The 16,681-nt window shown below is 46.1% G+C and overlaps 2 protein-coding genes and 1 pseudogene across 3 annotated transcripts in view; all 3 read left to right on the plus strand.

The window, feature by feature from the left end:
- The first annotated feature begins 1,256 nt into the window (after window positions 1–1,256).
- Window positions 1,257–4,441, plus strand: LOC127198538 (cytochrome P450 1A1). Its single transcript, XM_051156537.1, has 6 exons — window positions 1,257–2,128; window positions 2,756–2,882; window positions 2,970–3,059; window positions 3,153–3,276; window positions 3,422–3,508; window positions 3,657–4,441. Exons 1-6 carry the CDS (start codon window positions 1,292–1,294, stop codon window positions 3,958–3,960), a joined length of 1,569 nt encoding a protein of 522 aa, XP_051012494.1. The 5' UTR covers window positions 1,257–1,291; the 3' UTR covers window positions 3,961–4,441.
- Window positions 4,442–10,300: 5,859 nt separating this feature from the next.
- Window positions 10,301–16,681, plus strand: part of Edc3 (enhancer of mRNA decapping 3) — a 37,014-nt gene continuing 30,633 nt past the window's right edge. The window contains exons 1-2 of one of the 2 annotated variants that reach the window (XM_051156539.1): window positions 10,301–10,374; window positions 14,953–15,134. In XM_051156539.1, the coding sequence (XP_051012496.1) occupies window positions 14,971–15,134 (164 nt within the window). In that variant the 5' untranslated portion in view covers window positions 10,301–10,374; window positions 14,953–14,970. Of the gene's footprint in view, window positions 10,462–14,952; window positions 15,135–16,681 lie in introns of both variants that reach the window. The other variant, XM_051156538.1, reaches the window with a different exon arrangement.
- Window positions 13,282–13,350, plus strand: LOC127198831 (uncharacterized; annotated as a pseudogene).

Genomic DNA, 16,681 nt, shown 5'->3' on the forward strand with positions numbered 1-16,681 from the left:
TTGTGATGGCAGCGTCTATGGAGCTTTCCCTAAGAGTTCTGTGTCTTGGCTCTGTCACTATCGCTGAGTGACTATGGGCAAATCATTGCTTCATTTGGAGGTTGGTTTCCTTGCATGAAATGAGGCCAGAGGAGCAAATGGTCTCTAATTTCTGCATAGGATGGCTTTCCCAAAGGTGGTGGGTAGGACCCAATAAGAACTTTTGGGGTGATATGTGTTAATTGTGCACTTACAGGAATGCATTAGGTGGAAAAATCAAAGCTGTGTTTAGACACAGACATTGTTTAGGATGATGCTACCTGGTGGATGTAAAACTGATTTTTAAGGAGGCTGGAGAGATGGCTCAGAGGTTAAGAGCACCAGCTGTTCTTCCAAAGGTCCAGAGTTCAATTCCCAGCAACCACATGGTGGCTCACAACCACCTATAATGAGACTTGGTGTTTTCTTCCTGGCGTGCAGGTGTACATGTAGGCAGAACACTGTATACATAATAAATAAATAAATATTTAAAAAAAAAACAACCTGATTTTAGGAAATGAAAAGTAAATTATAGCATTGGGACTAGTGGAAACCACGAAGATTGGAGTTGCTGTTTGAAATCACACAGTAGGGGCCAGGCATGGTGGCATACACCTTTAATCTCAGCACTCGGGAGGCAGGTGCATTGGACCTGAGTTCAAGGCCAGCCTGGTCTACGAAGGGAGTTCAGGATAGCCAAGGCTACACAGAGAAACCCTGTCTCAAAAAACAAAAAACAGAAAGAAAGAAAGAAATCACACAGTAGTAGTTATGTAGGTTTCCTAGAAGTGGGCTACTTGGGTTGAAATTATACCCAACATGTCCTAGCTGTGTAACTTTGAGCACTGTTACTTACTCTCTCTGAATCTTACTGGAGCCTTCCTCATAGGCTTATGGCTAAAATTGAATAAAAAACGACTGTGTGTGTATGTGTGTGTGCGTGTGCGTGTAAAGAATATGATCAAAATATAGTGTATGAAAAGCAATGCCAAGCCACATTGAGCTTCCAGGGTACTGAGGCTTCTCCATACGAGGGGCCAGTCTACCTGACCTCGGCCTTTCTATGTGTTGGGGGAAAAAGAACTGTGGAATTTTTGGTACACAGCGGCAGCTTAATAATCTCTGTCCCTCTCTGTGCCCAGTGAAGAGTTCTGGGTGGAAGGCTTCTTCTTTCCTCGACCAGCATGGTGACACTTTATTCGTCCCCTCACCCTCAGTCTGATGGTTTGCCTCTTCTTTCTTCTTGCCTTACCTCTCAGCAGCCACCTACATCATGCCTTCTATGTATGGACTCCCAGCCTTCACATCAGCCACAGAGCTGCTCCTGGCCACCACCATATTCTGCCTCGTATTCTGGGTGGTCAGAGCTTCAAGGACCCGGGTCCCTAAAGGCCTGAAGACTCCACCCGGACCCTGGGGCTGGCCCTTCATTGGGCACATATTGACCCTGGGGAAGAACCCACACCTGTCGCTGACAAAGCTGAGCAAACAGTATGGGGATGTACTGCAGATTCGCATTGGCTCCACACCTGTGGTGGTGCTGAGTGGCCTGGACACCATCCGGCAGGCCCTGGTGCGGCAGGGAGATGACTTCAAGGGCCGGCCAGACCTCTACAGTTTTAATTTCATCAGTAATGGCCAGAGCATGACTTTCAACCCAGACTCTGGACCGGTGTGGGCTGCCCGCCGGCGCCTGGCCCAGAATGCCCTGAAGAGTTTCTCCATAGCCTCAGACCCGACATCAGCATCCTCCTGCTACTTGGAGGAGCACGTGAGCAAGGAGGCTGAATATCTAATCAGCAAGTTCCAGAATCTGATGGCAGAGGTTGGCCACTTTGACCCTTACAGGTATTTGGTAGTGTCAGTGGCCAATGTCATCTGTGCCATGTGCTTTGGCCAACGTTATGACCATGATAACCAAGAGCTGCTGAGCATCATCAATCTGAACAATGAGTTTGGGGAGGTCACTGGCTCTGGATACCCTGCTGACTTCATCCCTGTCCTCCGCTACCTGCCTAACTCCTCCCTGGATGTCTTCAAGGACTTGAATAAGAAGGCCTACAACTTCATGAAGAAGTTGGTCAAGGAGCACTACAGGACATTTGAGAAGGTAGAGAGCTGGGGAGAAGCAGGTGTTGGTGGGAAGCAGGCAGGGTCCAGGGCCAGAACACCACAGGCAAGCTTGAAGCTGGTAGCAGAGCATACTCTGTCCTCAATAGAACTTTTCTTGGCTGGTCCTTCTGTGCATCCATAACACAAGAGCTACCGAAGAGGAGGAGCCCTGGGCCAGTTCTTGCTGGACCAGGAAGAGTTAAAAAATCTAGTGGCACGTGCCTTTAATCCCAGCACTTGGGAGGCAGAGGCAGGTGGATTGCTGTGAGTTCAAGGCCAGGCTGGTCTACAAAGTGAGTCCAGGATAGCCAAGGCTACCCAGAGAAACCCTGTCTCGGAAACAAACAAACGAACAAACCTGTGTCTAGCCTCGCAATAGAAAAAAGTTAAAGAAGGGTCTAATTAACTAACAGTGTCAGTCTCTGTGGCTCCAGGGCCTCTCGTGTTGGGCCATCAGTTCCCTAAGGAAAGAGACTTGGAGAGGTGAAGGAAAACTGGAACGGCAGCCTCAGAAATGTCACCTCTTGAACAAAGGTGTTAATGGCAGTGAGGCCTGGCCAGGTTTGGATGGAGAAGTAGGTCTGGCCTTGGAATATTTCTCACCTTGTGCTCCTTTGTCTCCCAGGGCCACATCCGGGACATCACAGACAGCCTCATTGAGCACTGTCAGGACAAGAAACTGGACGAGAACGCCAATGTCCAGCTGTCGGATGAGAAGATCATTACGATTGTGCTTGACCTTTTTGGAGCTGGTATGTGCACTTCAGGGTATCACTTCTGTGCTCAGGCGCCCCTAGCTGCCACATCCCTAACATCTCCCTCTGTTCCATCCTCTTCAGGGTTTGACACGGTCACAACTGCTATCTCTTGGAGCCTCATGTACCTGGTGACAAACCCTAGGGTACAGAGAAAGATCCAGGAGGAGCTCGGTAGGTGGTGCCTTCTCTCCAAGGACTCTAAGCGGAGAACCCTGATAAATTCTGGGCAACATCTTATTCCTTTTGAACCCCTGTTTTCTGTAGACACAGTGGTTGGCAGGGATCGGCGGCCCCGGCTCTCTGACAGACCTCAGCTGCCCTATTTGGAGGCCTTCATCCTCGAGACCTTCCGACATTCATCCTTCGTCCCCTTCACCATCCCCCACAGGTCAGGCCATAGAGCCACTGATATTTGATACTAGGCCTTAGTTTAGTATACACAGCCCATTAGGATTCATGGGAAGGACTGACGTGGGAGGTGTGTGTGGATTTCCCTGTGGCCCTGGTCCTGACTGAGCTGCCTCTTTCCCCAGCACCACAAGAGATACAAGTCTGTGTGGCTTCTATATTCCCAAGGAGTGTTGTGTCTTTGTGAGCCAGTGGCAGGTTAACCATAACCAGTAAGTTGACAAGGGCGGTAGAAACTCCTGGGTAGGCTGGGCCCATCCTCTCCTGGGCTTCAGACCCTCTTGTCCCTTGGGGATTGGCCTACTTGATGCTTCTAAATCCCTCAACATCTACTTCAGCTGTCTCTCTGTCTGCTTACAGGGAACTGTGGGGTGACCCAAACAAGTTCCGGCCCGAAAGGTTTCTCACCTCCAGTGGCACTCTAGACAAGGTCCTGAGCGAGAAGGTCATGCTGTTTGGTTTGGGCAAGCGGAAGTGCATTGGGGAGACCATTGGCCGTTGGGAGGTCTTTCTCTTCCTCGCCATCTTGCTGCAGCAAATAGAATTCAACGTGTCACCAGGCGAGAAGGTGGATATGACTCCTATCTATGGGCTGACTTTAAAGCATGCCCGCTGTGAACATTTTCAAGTGAGGATGAGGTCTTCTGGGCCTCAGCATTGCTAGGCTTAGACTGCCCTCCATGGTCACCAGACCAGGGGACTGTTTCCAGGGTTTAACTTCAGCCAGAAACACAAAGTCTGGGGAATTGTGCCTGCCTCCTACCTTGGACTTGCTTCTCTATATGCTGAGCGCAGACATTGGGCACTGCAGAGGCCCACAGGAACCTCACAATCTTCCCAAGTTCAGAAACAGCTAGGAGGCCTGAAAGGATTAGGAGGTATGTGGGCCTCAGAAGACCCCCTGAAGGACTTTCTGGATGCTCCAGTGGTTGGCCGGTTTGAGGAATACTTAAAGCAGGTCATGCCAGGATCCATCTGGTTTCTTTGACACCTGGGAGTTGCGGAGAATGGAGGAAGAAGACAACTCAAAATACTGGCACAGAGGTGCTCTTGCCATTGGCTAAGAATAAGCAGCCTGTCTGTGCGGGTTAATGTCCCTGCACATGGGGATCGCCTTTGTTCACCTTACATAGGAGTAAACAGGGTGCCCTGCTCTTGCAAAACTTCTGTCCCTATTCAGGAAGAGCTGGGATTTGTGTCTAGAAAGACCCAAGAACAGAAGGACCGACTCTCTGGGCAGTAGGACCAGGTCTAGAATAAAATGATGACGTTTAAGACAGGGTTTTTCAAGACAGGGTTTCTCTGGGTAGCCTTAGCTGTCCTGGGTTCACTTCTGTAGATCAGGCTGGCCTCGAACTCACAGCAACTGATTTGCCTCTGCCTTCCAAGTGTTGGGATTACAGGCATGAGCCACCACACCTGATTTGAGACATGGTCTTTTGTAATCCAGGCTACCTCCGAACTTGCTATGTAGCAAAGGATGCCTTTGAACTCCTTAATTTTTTCTGCTCTTACCAACCTACCAAGTGCTAGGATATAATTATGGACCACTATTCCAGCTCTTGAAAAACCAAAAAAAAAAAAAAGTTTGTATATAAGACCATTTTATTCTGCCCTGTATTTTGCTTATGCATTTGTATTAGTATTTTTTTTTTTTGTATTAGTCATAGCTTAAGAGCTTTAGATCAATGTGTTTAATGCAACAGAGAAAACTCTAAGTCAATATCCAGAAATATACAGGGAAAACCTACCTGAGCTGAATAAAAATGCTGCCTGCAAGTGCTATGTGTGGAGAGGTTTTAAACCTGCAGTTAAGCCACATTCACACCTTGAGCTTGCCCTTGCCCTGTGTTGTCCTGTGGGGAAGAGAGGAGTGGCAGTGGAGAGGTGAAGTGAGACTGCTCCTAGGCAGGCTGTTGCTGGTGCCTCCCTTTCTAACTCATCCCACACTTTGATAGAGAGCATTCTCTGGAATGCTAAACTTAGGAAAGACTGCGTTCAGGAGCTCCCAGAGCCGGTGGAAGGGTTTGATCCATAAGTATACCATCTAACTCAGGGTAACCAGGCCTTTACCAGCCCCGCATAAAGGAACATGGCCTCTGGAGCTGGGGGCGGGGTGGGGCTAGGTGGGTGGGTGGGGATGCTGGGAGAAGTCCTTAGGTCTTTGGGGGGCATCTGAGCAGAGCCTTCCTTGAAGGATGAAAGTTTTTTTTTTAACTTTTTCTTTGTATAAATTTCATATCATGCACCCCAGTCCTGCCCATCTCCCCATCCCTTTCTATCTGCCCTCACAATCTTCCCCACAAAAGAAAAACAAACAAACAAACAAACAAACAAAAAATATTGTCATGGAAGCTGCTGTGTGTTACACATATATCCTTTTGCCCACACATCTTTCCTTGCAAATGCTCATTGTAATGAGTCATTGGTCTGGTTTCAGGCCTCTGGCTTCTGCTGTACTATCCACACTGGATCCTCACTGGGAGTTTTCTCAGGTGTCCTGTTGTTGCCGTGTATCATGGAGATCCTACAGTTTTGGATCTGCAGGACCGGACCCTTCCTGTGCTCCAGAAGTTCATAAATGGGGTAGCTAGATGTTGGGGTAGGCCAACTTGAAGTCTTGGCTCTCAGCCTGGGTAGAGCTGCCAGCTCTCCCACACCCACCCCTCTAGGGTGAGCTCTCCAGCACTGTCGCAGCCAGCCCACCCAATGCCACAGCTGGCAAGGGGACAGGGGAAGCTTTCCCACTCCTATGTCTGTGGTGCCAGCTCACCCTCACCTTCGCTACCAAAGTCAGCTCTACTGTGCTGCCCAGGCAAGGTACAGGGCTTTCTCTCCCAAGTGCTACAGCCAGTGAGGGGTGGGGCCGGCTCTTCTGCCTGATGGGCCATAGGGCAGACAAATGGTGGGGCCAGCTTTCCTGTGTTCACTCCCTTGGGGCCTTTTCACCTGTGCTCTGCCACCAGGGCCCAGCTCTATGGTGCTGCCTAGGCAATGTGCTGTACCCACTCTTCCAAATGCTGCAGCCAATGAAGGGCAGGGACAGCTTTCCCAGAGAAGCGTTCCCTTGAGTGGCTCACATTTCAGTGTGGAAAGCCTCACCTCCTCAGCAATGTCAGAGTGGCAGTGTCAGGTGGGGGGGTGAAGGCCAGACCCACCCCGCCAGAAGCACCTCTACCATGCTAAGAAGATACGCGTCCTGGGCTGCGACCCTTCCTAGTATCACCCCACTGCGCCTCCTTCTTGAACATCTCATAGTGGACAGTAGTTACCACAGTCATGCTTCCTGGCTGGAGTAGATGGCTTCCATTCACCAAGAGTTTTAGGCCACCATAAGGAGCAAACCAAAGTCAGAGGGAGCAATGGTGCCCAGTTACCATTCTTATGGTTTTTTGTTAAAAATAAAACAAAAACCGTTGGAGCTGGAAATGTAGCTCCGATGATAGTTGTCTAACATGCCCAAAGTTTTGAGTTCCTGTGGCAGCACACACCTGTAATTCTAGCTAGCAGGGGATAAAGACAGGATAGTTAGGGGTTAAAAGCTACTCTTAGCTATAGAAAGTTTGTACCCAATCTGGAATATGAGAGATCCTGTCTTGGAAACAACAACCAAATTTGTGTTATGTACTACAATAAAGAGGAGCCTCTCACCCACCCTCAAATTGTGTGTATACTCCCCCACACACATACAAATACCCACAAAAAGTAAATCTTCATAAAAACCCCTCAATGAATCATACAGGTTAAAATGGTAGGGAAAATATGATTTTAAAGTAAGGAATATGGCGTGGTGGCGCATGCCTTTAATCCCAGCACTCGGGAGGCAGAGGCAGGCGATTGCTGTGAGTTCGAGGCCAGCCTGGTCTAAAAAGCAAGTCCAGGACAGTCAGGGCTGTTAAACAGAGAAATCCTGACTCAAAAAAACTTAAAAAAAAAACAAAAAACAGAAAACAAAAAACAAAAACAAATACAAAACTAAGGGGCTGGAGAGATGACTCAGTGGTTAAGAGAAGTGATTGCTTTTCCAGAGGACCCGAGTTCAATTCCCAGGCACCCACATGGCAGCTCACAACTGTCTCTAACTCTAAGATCTAACACCCTCACACAGACATCCATGCAGACAAAACACCAATGCACATAAAATAATTAAACAAAACAAAAACTAAGGAATATGGACAGCATATGTAAAACAATTTATGAGCCAGGCTGTGGTAGTGCACACGTTTAAACCCAGCACTCGGGAGGCTGAGGCAGGCAGATGCCTGAGTTTGAAGCCAACCTGGTCTACAGAATGAGTTCCATGATAGCCAGCATTATACAGTGAAAACCTGTTTCAAAACAAAACATAACACAACACAAAACAAAAAACCCCAAACAAACAAATAACATACTCACAAACATAATTTAGAATAATTTAAAATTTTTAAATAATTTATGCAATTTTTCTTAGACATTGCCTTGGTGATGGTGACATTACTTTTGCTCTCTTGAGATTATGGTATGGTGAGAATTAAACAAATGAGTAATAATGGTGTTTAAATTCATCGTCCCCTTTATCTTGGGAAGATAGGAGTTTAGCGTATGGAAAAAAGAAGAGACTGTTGTAACACAGAAGCAGAGAAGTTTAACCAATACAATGCATTTCTGTCTACCTGACTATGAAGTTCCTAGATCAGTGTGTTGGTTTTTGGAGTTAAGGTCTCAATCTGTGGTCCAGACTGGCCTCCAACTCTTGATCTTCAAGTCTCAGCCTCCTGAGTTCTGGGATTTGCAGCTGCCATCATGCCTGGCTAAGATCCTAAATCTCAAGAGGCAAGGGCCAACTCACAGAAATGAGCATTCTAACTTTCTAATGGCCAGATTGAGAACCGGGGCTTCTTAGAAAAACAATTGCCCACAAATCTGGGACAGAGGATGTATTAGTAAAAGACAAGCCTGCAACACTTGGTCATGCCAGATGGTAAAGATGCTACAGAGACTCCAGGAATGGATTAAGTCACTCTGGAGAATCTTGAACAGGTTTTAACTCCTGAATATAGGACAGTTTAACTATGGATAATAATTTTTACTTGGGATTGGGGCACATGCTTTTAATCTCAGAACTCAGGCAGGAGGATTGCTTTGAGTTTGAATCTAGCTATGGCTACCATAGTAAGAAAGTGACTCAAAAAATTTTCCCATAAATTAAATTCCTTCAAGTGTGTTTAAAGCCATATGCTCATAAAAATCTCTAATTCTTTTAGATTTATTTTATGTGTATTGAATGATTTGCCTGAATTCATGTATGTGCACCGTAAGCACATCTGGTCCTCTCAGAGGTCAAAAGAAGATGTTAGATTCTTGGAAGTGAATTTATGGATAGTTGTGGAAGAGCAACAAGGAGCTGTAGCTTCTGAGCCATCTCTCCAGCGCCAAAATTGTTTTCTTTTGTTTTTCCTTTCTTTCCTTCTTTCCCTTTTTCTTTGCTTCTTTCTTCTTTCCTTTCTTTGTTCCTCCTTCTTCCTGTCTCTCTCGTTCCCTTTCCTACTCCCTACCCCTCTTTTTTGGTATACTAGCTCTCAGGAAACACTTCCTATAAGAATTCACTACACGGGCTGCAGAGATGGCTCAGAGGTTAAGAGCACCTTCTGTTCTTCCAAAGGTCTTGAGTTCAATTGCCAGCAACCACATGGTGGCTCACAACCATCTACAATGAGATCTGGTGCCCTCTTCTGGCATGTAGGCACACATGTGGGACAAAATACTGTATAATCTTTAAATTTAAAAAAGAATTTCACCACGCTGGGCATTGGTAGCGCACATCTTTAATTCTGAATTTGAAGCCAGGCTAGTTTACAGAGAAAGTTCCAAGGCTATATAGAGAAACTCTGTCTTGAAAAACAAAAAGAAAGGCTGGGCCTTTGGGAGGCAGAGGCAGGTGGATTGCTGTGAGTTCGAGGCCAGCCTGGTCTACAAAGCAAGTGTAGGACAGACATAGAGAAACCCTGTCTCGAAAAACCAAAAAGAAAAGGAAAAAAAAAAAAAAAAAAAAAAAAGAGTGAGAGAGAGAAAAGAAAAACAAACAAAAAGATAGATTTTGCCTCAACAATGCTGTTCTTTTTAATTTTTTTTTTTCGAGACAGGGTTTCTCTGTGTAGCTAGCTGTCCTGGACTCTCTTTGTAGACCAGGCTGGTCTGGAACTCACATTAATCCACCTGCATCTGCCTCCCTGAGGGCTAGAATTAAGGTGTGCGCCAAGGTGCCCAGCTCCTATCTTCCGGCCTCCTACAGGACAGCTCACTGAGCTCTCAACACTGCCTGGCTTTTCTAGCCCAAAGTTCCAGAGTCCTTGCATAATCCTCCCAAAACATGATCAGGTCTGTCACAGTAATACCCCCACTCCTGTTACTAATTTGTCTTAGTTTGGATTTCTATTGCTGCAATGACACACCATGACCAAAAAAACTTGGGGAGGAAAGGGTTTTTTGTTGTTGTTGTTGTTGTTTTTGTTTTGTTTTGTTTTTTTATCTTACACTTCCACATCACTGTTCATCATCAAAGGAAGTAGGGAATGAAATTCAAACAGGGTAGGAACTTGGAGACAGGAGCCAAAATAGAGCGCTGGTTACTGGCTTGCTCCCCAAGCTTGCTCGGGCTACTTTCTTATGGAACCCAGGACCACCAGCCCAGGGATGGCCCCATCTACAATAGCCTGAGCTCTCCCTCATCAGTCATTAATTAAGAGCTTGCTTACAGCCAGATCTTATAAAGGCATTTTCTCAATTGAGAGTCTCTCCTTTCAGATAACTCTAGCTTGTATCAAGTTGAAAAACTAGCCAGTACATTTCCTTCCTTTCTTCCTCTCTCTCTCTCTTTCGTACTCCAGTCAGACTTCACGCTCAGAAATCGTCTCGCTTTACGTGCCAACCTTCCCCCAACTCCCTTCAACACCGACCCTCTCCAATTTCCCGGGGAGCCCCGCCTCGAAGCCCCTCCCTCCAGCCTAATACGCATGTCGACGGAAGTGACGTCACTCCAGGTTGGGGTGGACGCGGGGGCGTTTCCGGCTGCGGTGGGGGCTGCTCTCTGTCTGTGGAGGTGGGCGTGAAGCTCCTCGGTGGTGTTTTGGCGTGTGGGATCGGCTTGGGGTGGTGTGCGGTGCAGGCGGCGGCCGACGGCGGGGAGGTGAGCACGAGGGAGGCCCAGTGTTCGCGGGTGCGCGTTGGCTGGCGCTTCCGGGGTGGGCAGCTCGCTTTGCTGTTTAGGCTGCTGGCTTCCAGGCCTTGTAGACCTTTATATTCGCGGGCAGGAGCTGTGTGTGCGTGTGTGTGTGTGTGTGTGTGTAATGTGTGTGTAGTGGGCCGGAAGTGTAGGTTTGTGTAGGTGTGTGTAGTGGGCCGGAAGTGTGTGTGTGTGTGTGTGTAGTGGGCCGGAACTTGTAGACCTTTATATTCGCTGGCAGGGAGTGTGTGTGTGTGTGTGTGTGTAGGTGTGTAGGTGTGGGGGGGGTGTGCGTGTGCGCGTAGGAGCTACGCACTGGGTTAGGTGTGTTAGCCCAAGGATTTGGGTTGGAGGCGAGAGTCGGGAGGTAGAGAGCTAGGGCGTGCTAGAGGCGCGGGTGTCTCTCAGGCCAGCTTTGGTTGCCAGTGCGACTCGCTCTTTCTCATCCACGGCGCTTTGCCTCCATTTCCTTTTGACCCATGAGGTTAATTAGTCAGGAAGAGTGGCAGTGCCCCGGTGATAACTTGTGACAGACTGGGATGTAGAAATAGAGCTACTCATGTCCTGCCAGTGCACACGGTTAACTGCCCTGGGCGCACTGCTGTAATAGCCGTTCCTGTGATGTGACTGCATTGATTAGTAATTTGCTTGATCTGTGGTTTAAGTGTTGGGGTATGTTGGAGGAATAGTCCTCATCAGCTTCGCTAATTTTCAGTCTCCCAATAGCAGAGGTAAGAGGAGCCTTTCTTTCCACTGTTCCCGAGCTCCTCACCTGGAGCACTCACGAGGAACCCAGTTTTTTTGTTTGTTTGTTTGTTTGTTTTGTTTTGTTTTGTTTTTTGTTTTGGGGCACAAAAATTTCCTGTTGTTGGTTTCTTGGAAATGGTTGCAGAGAAGGACGTTTTTTGGAGACAGGGTCTCACTTTGTAACTCTGGCTGGTTTAGGACTCTCTTTGTAAACCAAATTGGCCTGTAATTCACAGGGATCCTCCTGCCTCTGCCTCCCCAGTGCTGGGATTAAAGGCGTGCGCCACTGCGGGGCTTCGCTGTTTTGACTACCAAGGATTGTTGAGACAGTTCTCAGAGTTACCGAGACAGTCTTCCACTTGGGTCCAGTATTATTCATAGTAATACCGCTGCTCCAGCCTCTGGAGTACTGAGATGCCTGTCTGCTTGGCAATTAGTTTCTAGTAAAGTCAAATACAATTTCGACTCTGATTTTTCTGTGTAATATGAGCGTGAACACGTGTAAAACTGCTAGTTGTTTGTTTGTTTTTTTTTTAAATGGAACTCAACTGGAGTAATTCAACTATTTATATTAGTAAACTGGGTAAATTCATTGAGGTGTGCTTAACTAATACAGTACAGACTTGTTACTTAACTTTTGCCACATGGCAACAGTTGAATTTCACAGATGTACTATTGATGAGAGGAAGCCAGACACGTGCACCTGCATGATTCCTCTTGAAAACAGCATAAACTGACCTTTTATGACGTAAGAACAACAGCACCTTTATGGACAGTTGTAGCTCCATGGGGGATTACTGTGAAAAATTTTGGAGCACCAGCTGTTATGATGCGCACACGTGTATGTAATCACAGTCCTTGGGGCAGAGACAGGGATCTTGAGTTTGAGCCTGTCTGGGCTGCGCGGTGAATCCCTGTCATAGGTGTTTGGTTTTGAAGTGTGGAGTACTACGCTTGTGTAGATTATAACTTGATGGAGAAGTAGAAGATAAAGGGCCTCAAGATTTGCCCTGTGCTAGGGCTGTAACTCAGATGGTGCTAGATCTCCAGCGCATGCGTACGCACGCTCTGCTGGAGCTATAGCAGCACACCCACACACGTAAAAAAAAAAAAAATAGCTCCATCAAGGTGTAGTGATGCTAATCCCAGTGCCTGGGAGGCAGAAGCAGGCAGATCAAAATGTTCACACTTTTAAAATGTGGCTTTCAGAGCCGGGCATGGTGGCGCACGCCTTTAATCCCAGCACTCGGGAGGCAGAGGCAGGCGGATCGCTGTAGGTTCAAGGCCAGCGTGGACTACAAAGTGAGTCCAGGACAGTCAAGGCTACACAGAGAAACCCTGTCTCGAAAAACCAAAAACCAAAACAAACAAAAACAAAAAATGTGGCTTTCAGTTGATAAATGCAGTTTTTAAAATTTTGGTTCTATCTTAATGTGTAACTGTCGATTTTTATTGGAAATTCCTCTGTAAAATACGTTGATATTTTATTGAAAACACATCAAACAGGTTTTTCCTATAAAGAAACTTCCTACTAAGCTGGGGATGGTGGCGAGCGCCTTTAATCCCAGCACTCCGGAAGCAGAGGCAGAGCTAGCCTGGTCTACAAAGAGAGTTCCAAGACAACCACAGCTGTTGCACAGAGAAACCTGTCTGGAAAAAACCAGGTGCATACCAGTAATCCTAGCTCCTGAAAGGCAGAAGCAGAAGGGTTGCAGTAAGTCTGAGTGCAGGCTGGCCCAGAGAGGCCATCCAGGACTACAAAGAGAAACCAGGTCTCAGAAGAAGCAAAGTAAACAAACCAAAAATTTCCTAGCACTGGGAATGCGACTTAGCGGTAGAATGCTTTCTGAGAATGAGTTCACAAAATTCTGAATCTACTCCCCAATACTACCAAAACAAAAAAACAAAACTTCTTCCTGTACAGAGATATTATAAATGAAACAGTGCAACCCACGGGCCTCCTCATTTGATGGCTACTCCAAGGAAATGTGCTTCATTCATTTCAGGTCTAAGGCCTTCGTGTCAAAAAGGAGCTACAGCTTTGCGCAGTGGCAGCATTGTAGCCAATGAGGTTTATCCGAGGCACAATTATTGTAATTGAAAAAAGGAGCTACAGCTGGGGCAGGAGATAGAGCTACAAAAGGGGTGTGTGTGTGTGTGTGTGTGTTTTTGCACTGGCTGTGTGTGTGTGTGTGTGTGTGTGTGTGTGTGTGTGTGTGTGTGTGTGTGTGTGTGTGGTGTGTGTGTGTGTGTGTGTGTGTGTGTGTGTGTGTGTGTGTGTGTGTGTTTTTGCACTGGCTGCCCTGGAACTCTGTATATCAGGCAGGGGTGTGTGTGTGTGTGTGTGTGTGTGTGTGTGTGTGTGTGTGTGTGTTTGCACTGGCTGCCCTGGAACTCTGTATATCAGGCTGGCCTCAAACTCAGAGACCCACTACCTTCCAGGCAATAGGTATCTTTTATATACTATAATTTAAGTCTACACAGAGGAACTCTATCTCAAAAACAAAACAAAAAATTTATTTTATTTTTTATGTTTATGAATGTTTACCTGCATATATTTCCATGCATTATATGTGTGCAGTACCTAAGAAGGGGACTCCTGAGACTAGAATTACTGACAGTTATGAGTCACCATGTATGTGCTGAGAACTGAACCAGGATCCTCTGGAAGAGCAACCAATGTTTTTAACTGCTGAACCATCTCTCCAGCCTTTTTGTTCAGTTATTTATTTATTTATTTATTTTTGGTCTTTTTTTGAGACAGAGTTTCTCTATGTAGCCTTGGCTGTCCTGTACTCACTTTGTAGACCAGGCTGGCCTCAAACTCACAGTGATCCACCTGCCTTTTTCTGCTGAGCGCTGGGATTAAAGGCGTGTGCCACTATGCCCAGCGCTTTTTAATTTTAATTTTAATTTTTTAAAAAGTTTTGATGGTGCTAAAAATTAAACCCAGAACTTTGTGCTTGCTAGGTGAACACTCCTGCATTGCTGAGTCATACCCAGCTTTCTTTAAAACAACTATATGGTATTTGTTTTTTGTTGTTGTTATTGTTTGTTTTTTTGAGACAGGGTTTCTCTCTGTAGCCCTGGCTGCCCTGGAACTCGCTCTGTAGACAAGGCTGGCCTTGAACTCAGATCCTCCTACCTCTGCTTTCCAAGTGCTTAGGTTAAAGGCATGTACAACCACTGCCTGCTGTCTGCATGGCCTTTGCATACATATATCAATATTGCTTATTATTATGCATGCCCCCTACTGAAAAAGCTTTTGTTTTTGGTTCTTGAGACAAATTCTCACTGTGTAGTCCTGGCTGACCTAGAACTTTCTGTGTAGACCAGGCTGGCTTAAACTTAGATCCGCTTGCTCTGCTTTTCCCCCAGTCCCCCAGACACTGGAACTAAAGGCATTTTAACTCCAGCACTAGGAGACAGAGACAGACAGGTTTCTGTGATTTTGAGGTCTACTTAGTGAGTTCCAGACCAGCCAGTTACATGGTGAGGCCCTGCCTCAATAGAGAAAGAAAGAAGAGCTGTGTGCTGTGCTGTTATGCTTCACTTCTTTACCAGGGGTTTGGGTTTTTTTTTTTTTTAAATGCTTTATTAACTCAGTGGCTGAGCATTATCAAACAGTACTAATTATAGGGCCTAACATACTTGATGAGTTTAAATGTTTTTCTTCAAAGTAGGTTGAATGGTCCCTTCTCTTCACAGTGACATCACATCTGAAACATGGCTATGGATTGGCTGGGTAGTATTGTGTCCATCAACTGTGGAGATAGCCTAGGTGTCTATCAGGGAAGAGTGTCAGCAGTGGATCAGATCAGCCAGACCATCTCTCTCACTCGGCCCTTCCACAATGGAGTGAAGTGTCTTGTGCCAGAAGTCACCTTTCGGTAAGTGTCCTGACCATCATTCCTCAGAATCCAGCCTGGTGGTCTGGGTGCTGGAGTTGAGGTCGATTGACATCTTCTTGGGCTTTGTTTTGAGTTGAGGCTTGTCCCTAGGAGGAGAGTTCATAGTCTTACAGGCCTCAGAGTTCGGCTGGCCTAGACTATCTCTTGCCAGCCTTACAGATGACTTAGTTGCCAAATTCAGGAATACTCCCCTTCTTTTGATTTCTTCAGTTTGCCTCTAAGGGTTTTTGTTTTGTTTTGTTTTGTTTTTTCAGGTTCAGAGATTGGTTTATTCTGGGTTCTGTCTTTGTTTGTTTTCTTAATCTTTAGATCATGACTTCTAAACTTTCTCTATTTAAATACCTTTTTTCTCCCCTCTCAGACTCTTGAGATAGGATCTCCGTATACAGCCCAGCAACCTGGAACTCAGAGAGTTCTGCTTGCCTACGCCTCGCCAGCACTGAGATTAAAGTAATGGGCCACCATCTCTGGTTCTTAGATAGTTTAAAGTAACTATTGTATATAGGCAGAGAAAGTAGATATACAAGCCGGGCGTGGTGGCGCACGCTTTTAATCCCAGCACTCGGGAGGCAGAGGCAGGCGGATCGCTGTGAGTTCGAGGCCAGCCTGGTCTATAAAGTGAGTCCGGGACAGTCAAGGCTACACAGAGAAACCCTGTCTCAAAAAAAAAAGAAAGAAAGAAAGAAAGAAGGTAGATATACTAATTTTACCACTTATTAAAAGTGAGGTGTATTTGGATACTAAGTGAGGTGGCTGTGTTTCCTTATTTTTACATAAAGGATTTAAGCTTGAGCCAGACCCCATCGTTATCCCAGAACTTGGGAGGTAGAGGCAGGAGGATCTCTATGAGCTCAAGGACAGCCTGAACTACAGAGCAAGTTCCAAGACAGCCAAGGCTACACAGAGAAACCTTGTCTTAAAAAAGTAAAACTCCCCAAAATTGAAGCTGTGCTGAATAGTTCATACTGTAGTATACAGAGTGTCTTCATGGTGCTTTGATTTCATAATTGTCAGTTCTAGGATTGCTGATTCACATGTAGCATGAAATGGTGGAAGTGTATTTAGGGCCATTTTAGAAATTGTTGAAAGTTCTATCCTAACCCTAAGCCAAAATTCATTTTAACATTCTTTTAAATATTTGTTTATTGTAATATGTATATGTGTGTACTGTGTACATGTAGAAGGTCAGAAAAGACATTTGACCCCCTGGAATTGGAGTGACAGACAGATATGAGCTGCCATGTAGATGCTGGGAATAGAACCCAGGTCGTCTGCAAGAGCCATAGGTGCTATTAACTACTGAGCCATATCTGCAGCCCAAATATATATATATATATATATATATATTATATTTTGGGTGGAGGTGTTTGAGACAGGGTTTCTCTGTGCAGACTTGGTTGTCCTGGAACTCACTCTGTAGACCAGACCCAGATGGCCTCAAAATCACAGAGATCTGGTTGTGTCGTATTCCCCCACCCCGCTCCCACAACTTTTCCATTGAGGATTTAGGAAAGCATGAGTTATAC

Source organism: Acomys russatus, chromosome 14 (genome assembly GCF_903995435.1).
Source record: "Acomys russatus chromosome 14, mAcoRus1.1, whole genome shotgun sequence".
NCBI classification, from domain to species: Eukaryota; Metazoa; Chordata; class Mammalia; order Rodentia; family Muridae; genus Acomys; species Acomys russatus.